At 44.5% G+C, this 15,502-nt stretch overlaps 2 protein-coding genes across 3 annotated transcripts in view; one reads left to right on the top strand and one right to left on the bottom strand.

Moving 5' to 3' along the window:
• Nucleotides 1-143: 143 nt before the first annotated feature.
• LOC310820425 (endoplasmin-like) lies at nt 144-7,732 on the bottom strand. 2 transcript variants are annotated; one of them, XM_083692037.1, is made up of 18 exons: nt 7,599-7,732; nt 6,495-6,597; nt 5,853-5,994; nt 5,525-5,641; nt 4,808-5,139; nt 4,302-4,413; nt 4,005-4,148; nt 3,736-3,852; nt 3,311-3,448; nt 3,082-3,159; nt 2,922-2,987; nt 2,536-2,805; nt 2,132-2,377; nt 1,725-1,861; nt 1,514-1,592; nt 1,139-1,303; nt 548-643; nt 144-374 (listed from the first exon to the last, which is right to left on the bottom strand). In XM_083692037.1, the coding sequence occupies exons 1-18, from the start codon at nt 7,645-7,647 to the stop codon at nt 348-350; spliced, it is 2,418 nt and encodes an 805-aa protein (XP_083548163.1). In that variant the 5' UTR covers nt 7,648-7,732; the 3' UTR covers nt 144-347. The 2 variants fall into 2 exon arrangements, with proteins under 2 accessions (XP_083548163.1, XP_083548162.1); XM_083692036.1 differs by having other exon boundaries at nt 147-374; nt 548-664; nt 1,148-1,303.
• A 1,214-nt stretch (nt 7,733-8,946) lies between these two features.
• The window catches only part of LOC310820285 (putative tetratricopeptide repeat protein 41), a gene marked incomplete at both ends in the record, with an annotated part of 7,915 nt that continues 1,359 nt past the window's right edge, over nt 8,947-15,502 (top strand). The window contains 14 exons of the mRNA XM_083691866.1: nt 8,947-9,768; nt 9,981-10,147; nt 10,278-10,495; nt 10,836-10,999; nt 11,217-11,685; nt 11,821-12,060; nt 12,191-12,380; nt 12,633-12,757; nt 13,081-13,155; nt 13,380-13,510; nt 14,248-14,431; nt 14,659-14,809; nt 14,948-15,097; nt 15,202-15,338. Of these exons, the coding sequence (XP_083547992.1) occupies nt 8,947-9,768; nt 9,981-10,147; nt 10,278-10,495; nt 10,836-10,999; nt 11,217-11,685; nt 11,821-12,060; nt 12,191-12,380; nt 12,633-12,757; nt 13,081-13,155; nt 13,380-13,510; nt 14,248-14,431; nt 14,659-14,809; nt 14,948-15,097; nt 15,202-15,338 (3,223 nt within the window). The remainder of the gene's footprint in view (nt 9,769-9,980; nt 10,148-10,277; nt 10,496-10,835; nt 11,000-11,216; nt 11,686-11,820; nt 12,061-12,190; nt 12,381-12,632; nt 12,758-13,080; nt 13,156-13,379; nt 13,511-14,247; nt 14,432-14,658; nt 14,810-14,947; nt 15,098-15,201; nt 15,339-15,502) is intronic.

Below are 15,502 nucleotides of genomic sequence, written 5' to 3'. Positions count from 1 at the left end.
GGCATAATTGTGTTGATTATCATGACTTGAAACTGAACAATGTGATGTCTTTTGCTATGAATAAAAGGGTGGAGATTTGACTGAAATTCAAAGCAGAATTTATGACACAGGTAAAAACCGATCAAAGCCGAGATTCCCTTTACAGAAACATTTAATGGTTCTCGTGACAGGAAGTCCACTCTCCATAACCGGGTCAGTTAAATATTAACATATTTACAGTCATGTGGAATGTATAAAATGAACAAAAAAAAAAAAAAAAATCAACAGAAAACACAAGTATCTCCTAAAAAAAAACCCAACCCTTCAGTGCCCCCACCCCGCTCCAGCAGAGAGAAGATGGTTCAGTCTCACAGCTCAATCTTTGTTCTGGCACCCTGGAGAGACCAAAGGGAAAAATAAAATCAGCTCAACTTAATAAAGACGCTGGGGATGTCCAATAGGTTAGACTAACACAGATGATACTCAGATGTGTCATTTTCAACACCATTCTTTGCATGTTTTACTAATCCTCTTTTCTCTAGTATTACAGACAGCCCTTCCATCTCACCGAATCTTCCTCTTCATCTTCATCTGCTTTCACTTCCTCCTCATCCTCAGCCACTTCTTCCTCTACCTGTTCCTCCTCTGGCTCCTCCTCTGGCTCCTCCTCTGGCTCCTCCTCCACCTATGAAAGGTAAGGGAACAAAGATGAGCAAAATAAACACATTAATACCTCTCAATCGCCACTGTCCTCTTCACCATACCTGCTCTTCTACAGTGTAAACAAAGGTATTTTTCTATCCAGTGCACTACAGCAGTGGCTCATGCCATTCTATCCTGCAGGCTGCACACACCTTGCAAAACTACATGCTACTGTATGTACCTGTTCACTGAGGTCTGCATGTACTTACTGTATGTACCTGTTCATTGAGGTCATGCTACTGTATGTACCTGTCCATTGAGGTCATGCTACTGCATGTACCTGTTCATTGAGGTCATGCTACTGCATGTACCTGTCCATTGAGGTCATGCTACTGTATGTACCTGTTCATTGAGGTCATGCTACTGTATGTACCTGTCCATTGAGGTCATGCTACTGCATGTACCTGTTCATTGAGGTCATGCTACTGTATGTACCTGTTCATTGAGGTCATGCTACTGTATGTACCTGTTCATTGAGGTCGACGTTCATGCTGAGTCGGAGCATACGCTCTATCCTGTCTCCATAGGCCTTGGTGTCGGCCAGCTGGTAACCTGACCGGAGTGTGGCAGTCTCAAACAGCACTACGGCCAGATCTGAGGCTGTCTGGTCCTCTGCATCACTCTGTGGATAGGAAGGGAACCAATCAATTCATGCTGTCAGAAATCTCATGATTCGATCGAGTTGATTACACATAGGAAAGAAGGGAAAAACGCTAAATTATAAGTGGTTTGTCTGAAAATCTGTGAATTACCCATCCCAAATTTTACACAGTAGGATTGTTCCATACATAAAGTTAGTGCAAAGGCTAGGGTTCGAAATCAATCTACTCACATTGACTCTCTTCAGCATCGCCTTGATGAGGGGGTGTTTGGGGTTGATCTCTAATGTTTTCTTCTGGCTTGCGTAATAACTGGAAAACAATATTAACAATGTATTAAATACAGAGTGATAATTATGTAAACAATATTGCATTACTGTATATTCAACAGAATGTACTATATACATGAAGACTTCAGTATATTCAGGATGTGATGGTTCTTACTTTGTAGAGATGTCTTTTCCTGTCTGATAGGCCTGTGCCTTCATGATCCTCTCCATGTTTCCAGACCAGCCGTACTGGCTGGCAACAAGGGCGCAAGGGGACTTAGTCAGCCTCTGAGAAAGAACAGCCTTCTCGATCTGCAGAGAGACAACAAACAGAAATAAACATCAATTTCCAAAACATAAAGCTCAATCAGCCATTAAGAAACATGGCATTTATTACCATAATTACCTCCCTTAAATTTGGTAAATTGTTAAATGGACATAAATAAATGTTGCCTTGACTATTCACATTCATATTTCCAAACAGGGGCGATGTCATTCTAACTTGACCAATAGGAACACTCATTTACAATTTCAGTTGGTCCTGTTATGAGCCCACTGAATGGGACGCTGATCTAAACTGACCTTGTCTTTCAGGGCGCTGTCCTTCATCCAGGTGGTGAGGGGCTCATACTCCTTCTCCAGGGCCTCCCTGTTCTCTTTGGCCTTGTCGCTCTCGTCAAACTTGATGCCCTCCTTGGCCACATTCTGGAAGCGTTTGCCGTCAAACTCCGGCAGGGCCTGGATGCAGTACTCATCCACAGGCTCCGTCAGGTAGACCACCTCATAGCCCTTCTTCAGCAGGTTCTCCACAAATGGAGAGGACTCAGCCTGAGGAAAAAGGGAAGGGGAGGTTAGTGATCTCAAGATTTGAAAAAAAATAATCAAACTTAATTGTTTATGATTAAATATATACTGTATATATGTAACACAAATTAATACATTTAACACAGAACAGTGATCACATCCCTCATACTCCTGATCCTCACCTCCTTTCTGCTGGTTCCAGCCATAAAGTAGATCTTGTCTTGCTTCTCCTTCATGCGCTCAACATACTGCTCAAGACTGGCCAGCACCGTTTCACTGTTGGAGGTCTGGAAGCGCAGCAGCTTGGCCAGACGGGTTCTGTTGGAGTGATCCTCGATCACGCCCAGCTTGATATTGGTACCAAACTCCTTCCAGAACTTCTCGTTGTAGTGTTCCTCGGCAATCTTCTTGATCATGTCCAGGGTCTTGCGTACCAGCTTCTTGCGGATGACCTGGCAGAAGAACACGTGATAAGTATGTTAAGTAAGTAAGTAAGAAGAAAGTTTGATTGGTGGAGTGTTGAGGGGTTTCTTTCTGTTCAAGAGACTGATTTGGAAGCAAACCTCACCTTCAGCAGTTTGTGTTGCTGGAGATTTTCTCTTGAGACGTTCAAAGGCAGGTCATCAGAGTCAACCTGATAAGACAGACCAGAGGTTTAGAATTCAAATCACCTTCTGTGGGGGCTTTTGAGGAATACAATTTGAATATCTACAATGAATATTACTCACCACGCCCCTCACAAAGTTCAAGTACTTGGGCATCATGTCATGGAAGTCGTCAGTGATGAAGACTCTACGCACAAACAGCTTTTAGGGAGAGGGGGAGACAGAGGTTGAAGCTTGTTAATGACAGATAAAACTACTCAAAGGCATATCCCCATTACTGTACATAGCACTAGTTGCGATATATACAACGCCCTAATATCAGTATAACAGAAAAGATTTGTTCTTATGATACCTTGATGAAGTCGTTCTTCTTGGAGCCATACTCGTCGAAGAGTCCTCGGGGGGCAGCGGCGGGCACAAAGAGGATGGACCTAAAGGTGACCTCGCCCTCTGCAGTGAAGTGGATGTGGGCGATGGGCGCATCCGTGTCCTGTACCATAAAACAGAAGTCTTTACTGATACATGAAACACAACAACCTCCATCTGTCATTACACCAATACAGGCTTTGCCTTTTGAAGAGGACAACTGCTCATTAATAGACTGAGGGGAGTTATATTTAACACTGACATTTTAATCAAGAGACGACCATCTGCTAAATCAAGATGGGAATACAAACCTCTGTCCTTGCTTTGAGCAAGAACATAATGTAATTAAGTCTCACCAGCTGAGAGCATCAGCTGGCTAAATGAGTCTGAATCAACTGGAGAGACACCCACCTTGGAGAAGGTGTTGTAGAAGGCCTTGTACTCGTCCTCCTCCACCTCCTTGGCTTGCCTCTGCCAGATGGGCTTGATGTCGTTCATCAGCTCCCAGTCCCACACAGTTTTCTCCACCTGAAGAAAGTCAGCGAGAGGGAAAGACAGAAATACAGTTATCAACAATGGCATTAACAACAATACACCGAAGCAAGCCAATACAAATGTTCGGGGGGCCATTGAATCTGTTGCTGTCACAGTGGTTTGTCACAGGAAGTGACATGGTTTACCTTCTTGGTCTTTGGCTTGTCCTCATCCTTGTCCTCCCCCTCTTCCTCCACATCCACCTCATCATCGGCCACATCCTCATCCTTCGTCTCTGCCTCTGCTGCTTTAGCCTCATCTTCATCAATAGGCTCCTCTACTGTCTCAGTCTGAACAAGGAAATAAGGACCACACTTTACTTACTATGGCTGTCTCCATTTTTCCTTCAAATCAGTGGCCATCATGTGAAAGAGATGTTAATACTACAGGATATTGAGCTCTTTGGATACATACAGCACAAACAGGATTAAAAAATTACTCACCTTGCTGCTCCACACATAGATGGGGAAGTTGATAAACTGGGAGTATTTGGTCACAAGGTTCTTGATGGTCTCCAGCTCCAGGTAGTCTGATGCTTCCTCTTTCATCACCAAACTAGAAAAACATGTATTTTAGCCAGATTAGAGATGGAGCCTAGTGTTAGTCATTACATTCCCATCTGTACTGCCTGAGCGAGACAGACTGCTGAAACTCAATTTCATTATAATGAAATCAAATGAGCCATTTATTAGTTCAGATCTGGTTTGACATTTGTGTCTCTGCCCAATTTCGACAAGGTCTTGTGACAACAATTTTAAGCACCCAGTAATGTGGTCAGAACAAAATAATATAATAGCTACTTCAGAACTCAGTTATCTGCTACTATATAGGCTACATGTATAACAGCTGCACCATATGCTTCGAAGATTGGATACAAATCATATGATTACACCAACACTTATCCTCATTCTAGTATGAGGGGTTAATAATGGTTGCCGTGGAGACTTACGTGATAGTGGTGCCCCTGCCAAGTGTGTCACCACGGGGGTCCTCGATGACCGAGAACTCGTTGGAGTCGGACTCCCAGATGTGCTGAGTGCCGTCGTTGTGCTTCGACGTCACAATGACTTTGTCGGCCACCAGGAAGGCAGAGTAGAAGCCCACACCGAACTGGCCAATGAGCTCAGAGGTGGACTGGCCCTCCGTCTGCATCTCTGTCATCTTGCTGAGGAACTCGCTGGTACCAGATTTGGCGATGGTGCCCAGGTTCTTCACCATGTCGTCTTTGGTCATGCCGATACCCGTGTCAGTGATGTGGAGCATGTTCTTCTCCTTGTCAGACTGGAGGTGAAGATATACAGGGAAACATTCCATTGACATCACCTTTCATAGTGCATGATGTTTTGACAATTGTTTAATGATGTGGGTCTTATAAGTCTATTAATCTATGCATATCTTGACCAAAACAGAAATGCATGTACAGTATTCCTCATTTAGTGTGCTTACTCGTAAAAGGAAAGTGCGCCATGTACAGCTGCAGGTGTTGAAAGTCTTGAAGTTACGTTAAAATGCAAATGCTAAGATGTAAATGTAGAGGTGTCAGAGATCTTAACTATTTTATCGGTCTCAGGTTTCACTCTGGAAAGCTCAGTGGTCTGTGGCTAACAGGCGGAAATCAGAAAGGGCCGATCACAGAGCAAGCCCACACAGACGTTAAATTACCCACCTTGATTTTCACTGTCAGCTCCTCATTACCGGTGAGCGCATCCTCATCGGTCAGGGACAGCAACCGGATCTTATCCAGGGCATCAGAAGCGTTGGAGATCAGTTCCCTCAGGAAGATCTGAAAACAGACAAAACAGGAACATTAACACAGGACATTCTCAACTAACAGTTACCTCATTCAAACGCATCAACAACCTGGTTTGACATCATTCTTATGCAGGGCGAATGGAAAAGTTCCAAGTTTGAAATTGCTAAATGACATTGCAAAACCAGTAAATCTATCTATTTCGGCTGCACCCCACTTTGATGAAATTCTTAGAGACACTAACCTCTTTATTCTTGTACAGGGAGTTGATGATCAGCTTCATCATCCTGTTCACCTCCGCCTTGAAGACATGCTTTTCCGATTTCTCCCGGATTTCCTTTATCTGCGCTGCATTCAGACCATCAAGCTGGATGGCCTCCTCTTCCCTTGGAAAACAGAAGGGAAATCGGGGATAAACACAAACAAGGTACTCAGGCTCAAGTTTTCCCCAAATGGATTATTTACAAGGGGGGCTCGTCTGTATAAATTGCATTGGGGAAAACCCTTATGTTGTAGTGTGACCTCTTATATCAGCTATTTTTCCAGGCTATGGTGGAGGGTCATGTGCACTTCACAGACTTATTAGGTCTGGGTGTTAAGCCAAAAATAAAAAGGCATCAACAAATCTCATTCAGCCTTTGTCCAAATAAGAGGGTGATGACTCTACTTAAGTTTTATTTTTCACCAAAAATAGCAACCAGTTGGAGCCAACTCACGGGGATAAAACTGGTCTCCCTGTTGGTGCGTTTAAGGTCACGAGAGAGAGATTGTGTTTTGGAAAAGAGGGAGAAGGTGGATTATAGAGAGGGGGGGGGGGACCTCACTGCACAAGAGTACTCCGTTTTAGAGGCAGAGAGATGGAGCTGAAATATTTAGAGACACTTACCTCTGCACTACCTCGTCATCCGTCCGGGATCCGTCTCTGCTTTTGCCCAGGTCCTCCTCCACTGTCCCATCAATGTCAACATCATCCTCTGCTCTGACAGATGCTATTGTCAAAAGAGAACAAGACAGCAAAGATCAGAAGCTATAAAACCAAAGGCACACAGCATAATCAATTCTTTATGCAAACTGCTGCAATCTGGGCTCAGTTAACAAAAGGACATTAAATTGAACCCATCTCAGTGTAGGGCTATTTGTTTGGTTCAAAGCTTTCATTTATAGCCTGGAATGTTACTCAGTAACTGCACAATCTAATTAAGAAAACAGATCCACTGACTTAACTTATATTGTCCCATGTGACAGGTCAAACAGTAGGCCATAAGGTCTTATCTGATGGTTTGAGCCCCAAACCCTTTCAGTAGTTAACCAGCCACTCACGAGACCTCCTTCCATAGAGGGCATTTCTATCTATCAGGTGTTATAGAGATAATATTCTCTGGAAAAAGTTTGACGCTGATAAAGATTTGACACTCTCTTGTTTCCATTTAGCCTGACCTTGTGAATGAACTGATTAAAACTGCATAAAGCAAACACAACTTGTATGGGTAGTTGTTATCAAGAGGTAGTCTAGACTTAGATATTGCAGTGAGGGTATTTATGAACAAATCCTGCAGTTGGAAGGTCAGTGAGCGAGCAGAGGTGTGTAAGCAATGTGTAGTGTGGAAGAGTGGTGTTATGATGGACAACAACATTTGTGATGTAAAGCAGGAAATTGTATGTAATATAATCTCTAACAAGCAAAAATCCTCCATTGAATGGAAAGTAAAGTATGCTTAGTAAGCATACAACCTTTTAAACCTCCAGATATAAGACATAGGGAATGTAAAAAGTGTATTGGGAATTAGCTTGAGCGATAAGAAAGTACCAGAAGCTTGCACATCAGTCCGATGTGTTAGCGAATTGTTACCCCATATTGTTACTCCATCAATACACAACGAACTACCAGGCAGCATCAGATGCTTGCCATTCACTATAGTACATATTATTCAGCTCATTCATAGAAAATAAACAAGTTGAAATTGTAATGCAAAAAGCTGCAGATACTTACTGAATGCCAAAAGAGCGCAAAGGAGGCCCAACACCCACATTCGCTTCATTTTCAATAGATAAAAGTATAATCCTAACTGTATTCCTGTCGTTTCCCGTTTACTGTATTTCTTGCGCCCAGGCAAAGTGCGTTTGGACTGGATAGAAGTCTTCTTTATCAGAATCCCGTTTTGGTGGAGGTGGATTGCGGCAACGGACCTATCGCTGCTCCCCACGCACAAAATGTATCCAATAGCAGAACCTTCCGCCGGTACAATCTTCCAATCGCAGCATTACATGTCCAGGTTTACGCGTCAAAATCGTGGCTAGTGTCCATTGGTTGAACAAAAATATGAAAATAAATGTAATTTATAAAAGCTATAGTATTAAACCTGACAATTCTAACGGGTTTATGAAACAATGAATTTCCTAGCAATTGTGAATATTTGTTGGTGTAATGGGTGGTGGACAAACTTCCGGGAATCTTCCTCGGAATCTCCATACGTTTACCTTGACTACCACTGTTGCTAGGATGTGCCAGGCAGCCAGGACACCAGGGTTGCCAACTTCCCAACTTTAACAGGTGTGTAACCTTGAGAGAGAAAAATTCCCAGCTCCCATAAAAAGTTGTATTCCTGCTAATATCCTGGTATTCACATCGTATTGATAACGTGTCTTGATGTTCACCTCACATCATCCAAGTTTATGTTCTTGTAAATATCCAAACGTCCATAGCTCTGTAAATACATTAAATCTTGTGCAAATATCAGTCTTATAATAACAAAGATTTACTGTATGGAGGTCTAAAGCAATGTCACAATATTATGGTATTATCTTTGAGAAGGTATTTTATTTAATCATATATGTAGTCTGTGGTATAGAGCTGTTTGCTTATTATGGTCCTAACATTGCACATGCTCTAAAATACAAATAATAGAGGGTAATTCAAAGAATTAATTGACATTCTAGCTTCACCTTCATAAGAGGGTGAACAAGTCAGCTTTCTCCAGAAGCTCAAGGATGACCATAGTCATCATAGTGACCTGGATTCCCATCCAAGTTGTTTATTTCCTGAAATTGTCAGCTAATTTTGCAGCATCTGACAGCCTGATTGAATTCTCTGACAAGTTGTATTTTGTTATGATTCAGATCTGTCAACAGCTGCCTAAATCTGTTTCTCAATACAATATAGATTCTGTTGCTATCCACACACTATGGGAGACAGATGGATGTGTGAATTTAGATAACCTGTTTCATTAATATTACGCTACCAGATATTGTGGTGATTATTCATCATTGTAACATCGCTTTATCTGATGATTTTGTTAGGCTCAGACAAGTACAGCAGGTCACAGCCACAGACACCTGAGATGGACCCTCGGTGGGTAGGGGGCAGAGGAGGGTCATACTCCACTGACATACCTCACACAGGTCCTCTCCAGCCTGCGATGTGCTCCGTACCTGGAGACCTCCCACGGGAGTGGCACTACTTGAGAACACAGGTGTTCCCTCATCTGGATGCCTTCTGCCAGGCCCGAGGCACCCGCTTCAGACCTGTGGATATTCAGTGGAATGAGAGTGAGAGCCAATACCCTTCTGACCCCATCAGCGATAGGTTCCCCCTCTCCTCCCAGCAGCTGAAGATCAGCCTGGACCTCATCACCCACTCCTCCTCCTTCCTCTGCCTCCTGGGCCATCGATACGGCCCCTTCAGACCAGAGGACACCCAACCTCTCCCAGCCACTGGCCCAGAGCGAGAAGCCCTTTCTGGAGTGGAGAGGAACCAGTGTGTGGCTGCAAAGGGAGGTTACCCCTGGGTCCTAACAGGGAGGAATCAGACATGCTCCCTGATGGAGCTGCAGGTCACCCAGGCAGCCCTGATGGGAGACCCCAGACGCTGCTTCTTCTACTTCAGAGACTATTCACTCCAGGGGGAAGAGGAGGTTGAGGAGACAGATATAGATGAAGCACAGAGGATTTCATTGCTGGGTGCATTCTCCAGACAGACAGAGCACGAGAGGCAAAAGATAAGAGCGATGAAGAACAGGATTGTGGACAGCCTGCAGCCTGTTAGGTTCTTTAGAACACTGCAGGATCTGGGGGACGCGGTGAAGAGGGACTGGAGGGTCCTGATTGAACAGATGTATGGCCCCTCCCTGGACCAGCATAGATTGGCCTGCTCAGGTCAGTCAATCAGCTCAGCTAGTGTTATATATTTGTTGATTTCAACTTGGCTCAGTTCAATGTAGTTCTATTCAGACCAATTCTTGTTTTGTGCAGCTCAACTTAGTTCAATTCTATAGACCCTTTTTAGTTCACTTTGACTGTGTTTTCCGGTAAACTGCCACATTTAAAAGGCTCTAAATTAGTTGTGCCTTTTAACTATTCTTCAGATTATCATCAGGACTCCCTGGATAGATGTTGCCATGATGGAGCTGTTCATGGTCTGTGTCGCTGGTTTGTACCTTCCACCCAGACCATGATTGTACTGGAGACACTGAACACATTTACTCTCGGTCTCACCCACAGTCCAGCACCCCCAGCAAGGAATCCAACTGTTCAGTTTACAGGGTGAGAATGAAAAGTTACAAATGGAATTTAAAGCTGACAATAATTAATTTGCTGTCAGTGTCAATTTACAATAGCATAGTATAACAGTAGTAGATAGTAAACTATCCTTCTTTTTTCCTTTAACACTCAGTAACCATGACAATGGTGATTTTGAGAGGTCCATCTTCCTGCTCTGTGGTGAAAGGGGTTGTGGGAAGTCTTCACTGGCAGCCTGGTGGTTTCAGGAATTCCGTAAGAAGAACCCTAAAATCCTGGTGATCCCTTGGTTCTGTGGAATCAACAACTCCAGTGTGGATATCAGATCTGTGCTGAGACAGTTGACCATGGAGCTACGCTGGGCCCATTATGGTAAACACCAATACTTCCCCTACCATTACCTGTGTGATACAAGACCCTTTTAAGAACATTCCATTTGAATTCATAGGCTACTGATGAATCTATCTGTCCTGATTCCTGCTCAAATAAAGTTTTATTGGCGAGGTTTACAGGTTCCAATTTTCACTAAGCTGAATATCCCCATTTATTGTAATAATGCTGTTTATCAACACTGTCTCTCTTCAACATGTAATGGCCTCTCAATAGCTGTATGTACTCTGCCTATACAGTATATGGTACAGTAAAGCCAAGCATCATGTTGATTGGTGTAGGATGTTGATTGACTGGTATGGGTTGGGTTGTGCCTCTGTAGGCAGCCAGGCAAAGTGGAGTGAGGGGTTGCAGGATCGGGTAGAGCCCAAGTCTCTCCATGCTGTGGTTCAGGCCTTCACTGCTGCGGCTGCTCTCGGACCCTGTGTTCTGGTTCTGGATGGACTGGATCGGCTAACTGGGACCCTCGGACTCTCAATGCCAGAGGTAAGACCTTCCTTCAGTTAGCCCTGACCTGATCACTGCATGTTTACCAAACTGTCCATTATTTTGTCCTCAAAATCACAGTATTGTGCCGTAAACCTAGCCTCATCTGTTCCTGCCATGTCTTCACATTGCTCACATACTGAAAACGGGAACAGATGGAACAATTGAAAGTCAGATAATAAAAAAAAAGCATCTGCTCTTATATTGTTGTGCTCAGGTGAAGGAGCTGCGCTGGCTCCCGGACCCTTTACCCCCCCAGTGTAAGCTGGTCATCACCACCACCTTCACGGACCTCACCTACAAGAGCCTGACGCTGCGCCCAGATGTCTGCACCCTGCCCTGGCTTGGCCTGTCCGACTTCTGGGTCCGCCGAAGCATCCTGCTCAAACACCTCACCCTGCCCTACCAGGAACCGCCTAGAACCCTACTGCAAAGCCTCCTGGGTAGGAAGCTGTGTCGCCTGCCGCTGGCCCTGGTGGCTGTGGCCAGTGAGCTGCAGACATGCAGCGTTCTGAGGGGAGAGAGGGAGGAGGAGGATCTGTTGGAGGAGTATGTGGAGATGAACTCAATGGCAGAGCTGTGGGCGAAGGTGATCCAACGCTGGGTCAAAGACTATGGTGGGGACCATGAAGGCATGCCCTGCCCAGCCAAAGAGACTGGACCTCACTCTCAGGTGTCCAAGACAGGTAGGACTATTCTCTTTGTTTCACAGTGGCAAAGTCTTGGAAAGATACAATTCATGTTTTCCCGGCAGAACTTATTTTGGTAGACACATGAATGATCAATTGCTTTTTCTAGCCACACTCCTTCCCTCTCTCTAGAGCTCGGTGGCTGGGTGTGGGATGTCCTATGCCTGGTTCACCTCTCCCATGCTGGGCTGACTGAGGAGCAGGTCATGGTCTTGCTGGAGGTTCTTGGACACAGAGGGTCCATGCGGGTACTGCCTCTGGAATGGGCCAGGTTCTGCTCTGCCACCAGACCCTGGGTCCAGGAGAGACCCAATGGGGCCCTGAGCCTGAGCCATCAATCACTGAGCCAGGCCATGGACCTCCTGATGTTGAGTATGTAAGACTAATACACACAATAATAACTAAGATATCTTTACTGTAAACACTCCTACGATATTGTTACTGTAGCCTTTTGACTTGGTTTACTTCAGCTTTGTCTAGTCTACCGTTTTGTGATCTAAAGGGATCAGACCTGGAAAAGGCCCAGGGGGCTTGAGGAAGACCAGGCGAGCCTACCAACTCACCCTGGCCCAGTTCTTTCAGAGGCAGGGCAGAGAGCTCAGCAACTGGGCTATGGTGCTAGAGGAGCTCCCCTGGAACCTGGAGAACTGTGAGGTCTGGGGACAGATGCACACCTTCCTCACTGACCCTGAGTAAGAGCATGGATAACACAGTTGACCAGGATATCAGACACACACACACACACACACACACACACACACACACACACACACACACACACACACACACACACACACACACACACACACACACACACACACACACACACACAGCTCATCTAACCTTGGCCCAAATTTACACACACACACACACACACACACACACACACACACACACACACACACACACACCATAAACATAAACTATATATCATCTGCCCCCAGGACAGTAAAGCACCTGTCAACAAGTTGGAGCCAGTCTCCTCAGCTGAGGATAGACATAGTCAGGTACTGGACACACCTTATCCTAAGAGGTTACGAGCCCTACTCCTCCTATCAAAGCCTGCTGGGTAAGGAATGCCACCCTACTCCTCCTGGCCAATCAGCGCGATGGGTGTTCCCTCGGGTCACACTTGCAGGTAGTGTAACCATAGTCATTACAACACACGTAACCATAGTCATTACAACACACGTAACCATAGTCATTACAACAAAACATTCTTACTCAATATATAGTTTACTTTGCCTTGAAATTTTTACATAGTGGCACTGCCAAGTTCACAGTGTGGCACAGCGCCACTCTTACATTCTTTGGGGAGAACTCTGTGTGACCACACACTCCCAAACCATGCCCAATCGGTCTCTGTTATGTGTGACCTAACTTTCCCTGTAGATATTGATCCTCCAGAGCAGGGAGATGTAGACAGCAGTGGGGCGTTCATGACTGAGACACAAAGTGAAGGCCAAGGTAATTATTAATCAATGTTAAAAGATTGATTATTCTCTTGTATGTATATTTTATTTTTCAAAATAAAACATACAAGACATGGTGAATAGGAGGGTGCGTTGTCTCCCACAGTGGAGGTTCTGGGTCACACGATTATTGATCATTACGATTATTTGCTGCAATAGTAATTCTGATGAGAGGTAAGTGACCAATGATGATGAAGGTTGTTCCTGTTCTACCGGTAGAGGCAGGTGGTCTGTGGGAACCCGCTGTAAGAGGAAGAATAGAGGTGTTTGTCTCTGAGCTGCTGCTCTGTCTGAACATGGAGGGGAAGGCAGAGCAGTTCCTACTGCAGGCCCAGACCACTCTCACACAGGTTAGACCCTCCACTCGTGTTTATCAGTATAACAACGTAAGTATGTCATAATAGATGCAGGAATGTTCTCAAGACAACATTTGACAACATGATCTATCTATCTATCTATCTATCTATCTGTCTATCTATCTATCTATCTATCTATCTATCTATCTATCTATCTATCTATCTGTCTGTCTGTCTGTCTGTCTGTCTGTCTGTCTGTCTGTCTGTCTGTCTGTCTGTCTGTCTGTCTGTCTGTCTGTCTGTCTGTCTGTCTGTCTGTCTGTCTATCTGTCTGTCTATCTATCTATCTATCTATCTATCTATCTATCTATCTATCTATCTATCTATCTATCTATCTGTCTGTCTGTCTATCTATGTAACATTCTATCCATATAACCAACCAACCAAACCACTAACTTTATCTGCTAGCATAATAACAATCACTTTCTTTCAACCCAGCAAATCTATCTATTGAAGCATCTTTAAACCTTTTCCACTACCAAAATAAGACTTTACAAGCCCACAAAGATTCGTATTATTTTTCTAGTTTGTCTTGCCGTATGAGATACTTTGATCGGATGGAATCGTCTGTGCGTTTGTAAAAAAAATGTGCAGTGTCCTCCTGGCTTAAAGTACAATATATGATAATACCATAGGTTTTGATATGAATAATGATAAATCCGTGTATGGACTTTCTTTTGACGGTATGAACTGCTTTCACTGAAATGACTCTCCATTGTTTCCTATGTCAGGTTGACGAGCAGGACACAGACAGTATGGTGTTACTGTTAACCGTGCAACAAAGTCTGGCTGAACTCTATGTGGAAATGGCTCAGCTCAGAGAGGCAGAGATGTACTGCAGCTCAGCTCTGGAGGCCGCAGAGACTCTCACCACCACCTGCTCCGAGGAACCTAAGGGGCTCACTCTTAGAAAGGGTGTGCATCTACAGTCATCGTGATCATCGTGATGATATTTACATTCTCAAAATTATACTTCACTCTGAAAAATACCGTGAGACGCATTCCTAAACAATCTTTTCGGTCCTCTCCTGAATCCTCTTATTCAGTCTTTCCTTCATCGCAACATGCAAACCGTAGCTGGACAGTGAAACAGCGCAAAGTGATCAACAGAGAAATGTCATGTGATACACACCTCTCTGCAGGTCAGTTGCTGTGTATGCTCTGCCAGCTGTTGTTTGCTGATGGCCGTGCTGAGGAGGCCTCTCAGATTCTCAGTGACATCATCAACATGGGACATCACAAAATCCACCTGTGTGCCGAGGCCACTGTGTCATTTCTCCAGGGGATACACAGGTACGGGGTGCACAGTATGTATAGGCTGTGGGTTCAGCTGTGAACTATATGATTATTGCCCCATGAGAAATATTGTTTTGAAGCTATTTTTGTGGCAATTTAGTTCAGCTTAGATTAATGGGATGGTTTATGTGACAGACTCAGCCTGCAAGACCCAAATGAGGCTGAGCATCACTTCCAGTCTGCCTTGACCATCCGACGGCGCTGGTATGGTAGAGAGCACCCTCTAGTGGTGGAGGTGGAAGAATACCTGGCCGACATCTGGGCAGAAACCATCAGTGACACTGGGTGAGCCAGTGTCCTTTAGTTGTTGCCTCTCTTCCTTCTTTGTTATGACTAATTCATTCACAGTTTATAAATGTTCCTGTGTGCTGAAGTTGTGATGTGTTCAGCTTGAGACAAAGGCAGGCAGTGGAGCTGTATCGACATGCAATGTGTGTCAAAGACCAGGAGATGAAGCTCTGCCCCCTCACTTCACCACTTGCTCAACCAAAGGGATGCAGCCTTGTAGTCACCTTAGTCAAACTTGGTAATTATCTCCACATCCAACCAAGAGTAGTGCAACCTTTCACACTTTGCTCTGAATATGAGCCACTTTGTTCTAAGAGTGTGTGCGTGCGTGCGTGTGTGTGTGTGTGTGTGTGCATGTGTGCGCGTGTGTGCGTGTGCGCATGTGTGTGTGTGTGTGTGTGT

Source organism: Argentina silus, assembly GCF_951799395.1.
Source record: "Argentina silus genome assembly, chromosome: 20".
In the NCBI taxonomy this organism is placed as follows: domain Eukaryota; kingdom Metazoa; phylum Chordata; class Actinopteri; order Argentiniformes; family Argentinidae; genus Argentina; species Argentina silus.
Note: the sequence above shows the minus strand (reverse complement) of the source record. Positions and strands in the feature narration are given on the sequence as shown.

Excerpts from the sequence above, each read along its gene's own strand:
- LOC310820425 (XM_083692036.1), bottom strand. The coding sequence starts at position 7,647 with ATGAAGCGAATGTGGGTGTTGGGCCTCCTTTGCGCTCTTTTGGCATTC. Across the intron at positions 6,598-7,598 it reads TTGCGCTCTTTTGGCATTCA|CATCTGTCAGAGCAGAGGAT; the intron begins GTAAGTATCTGC and ends TTTTGACAATAG. Across the intron at positions 4,414-4,807 it reads GGCAGGGGCACCACTATCAC|TTTGGTGATGAAAGAGGAAG; the intron begins GTAAGTCTCCAC and ends ATGTTTTTCTAG.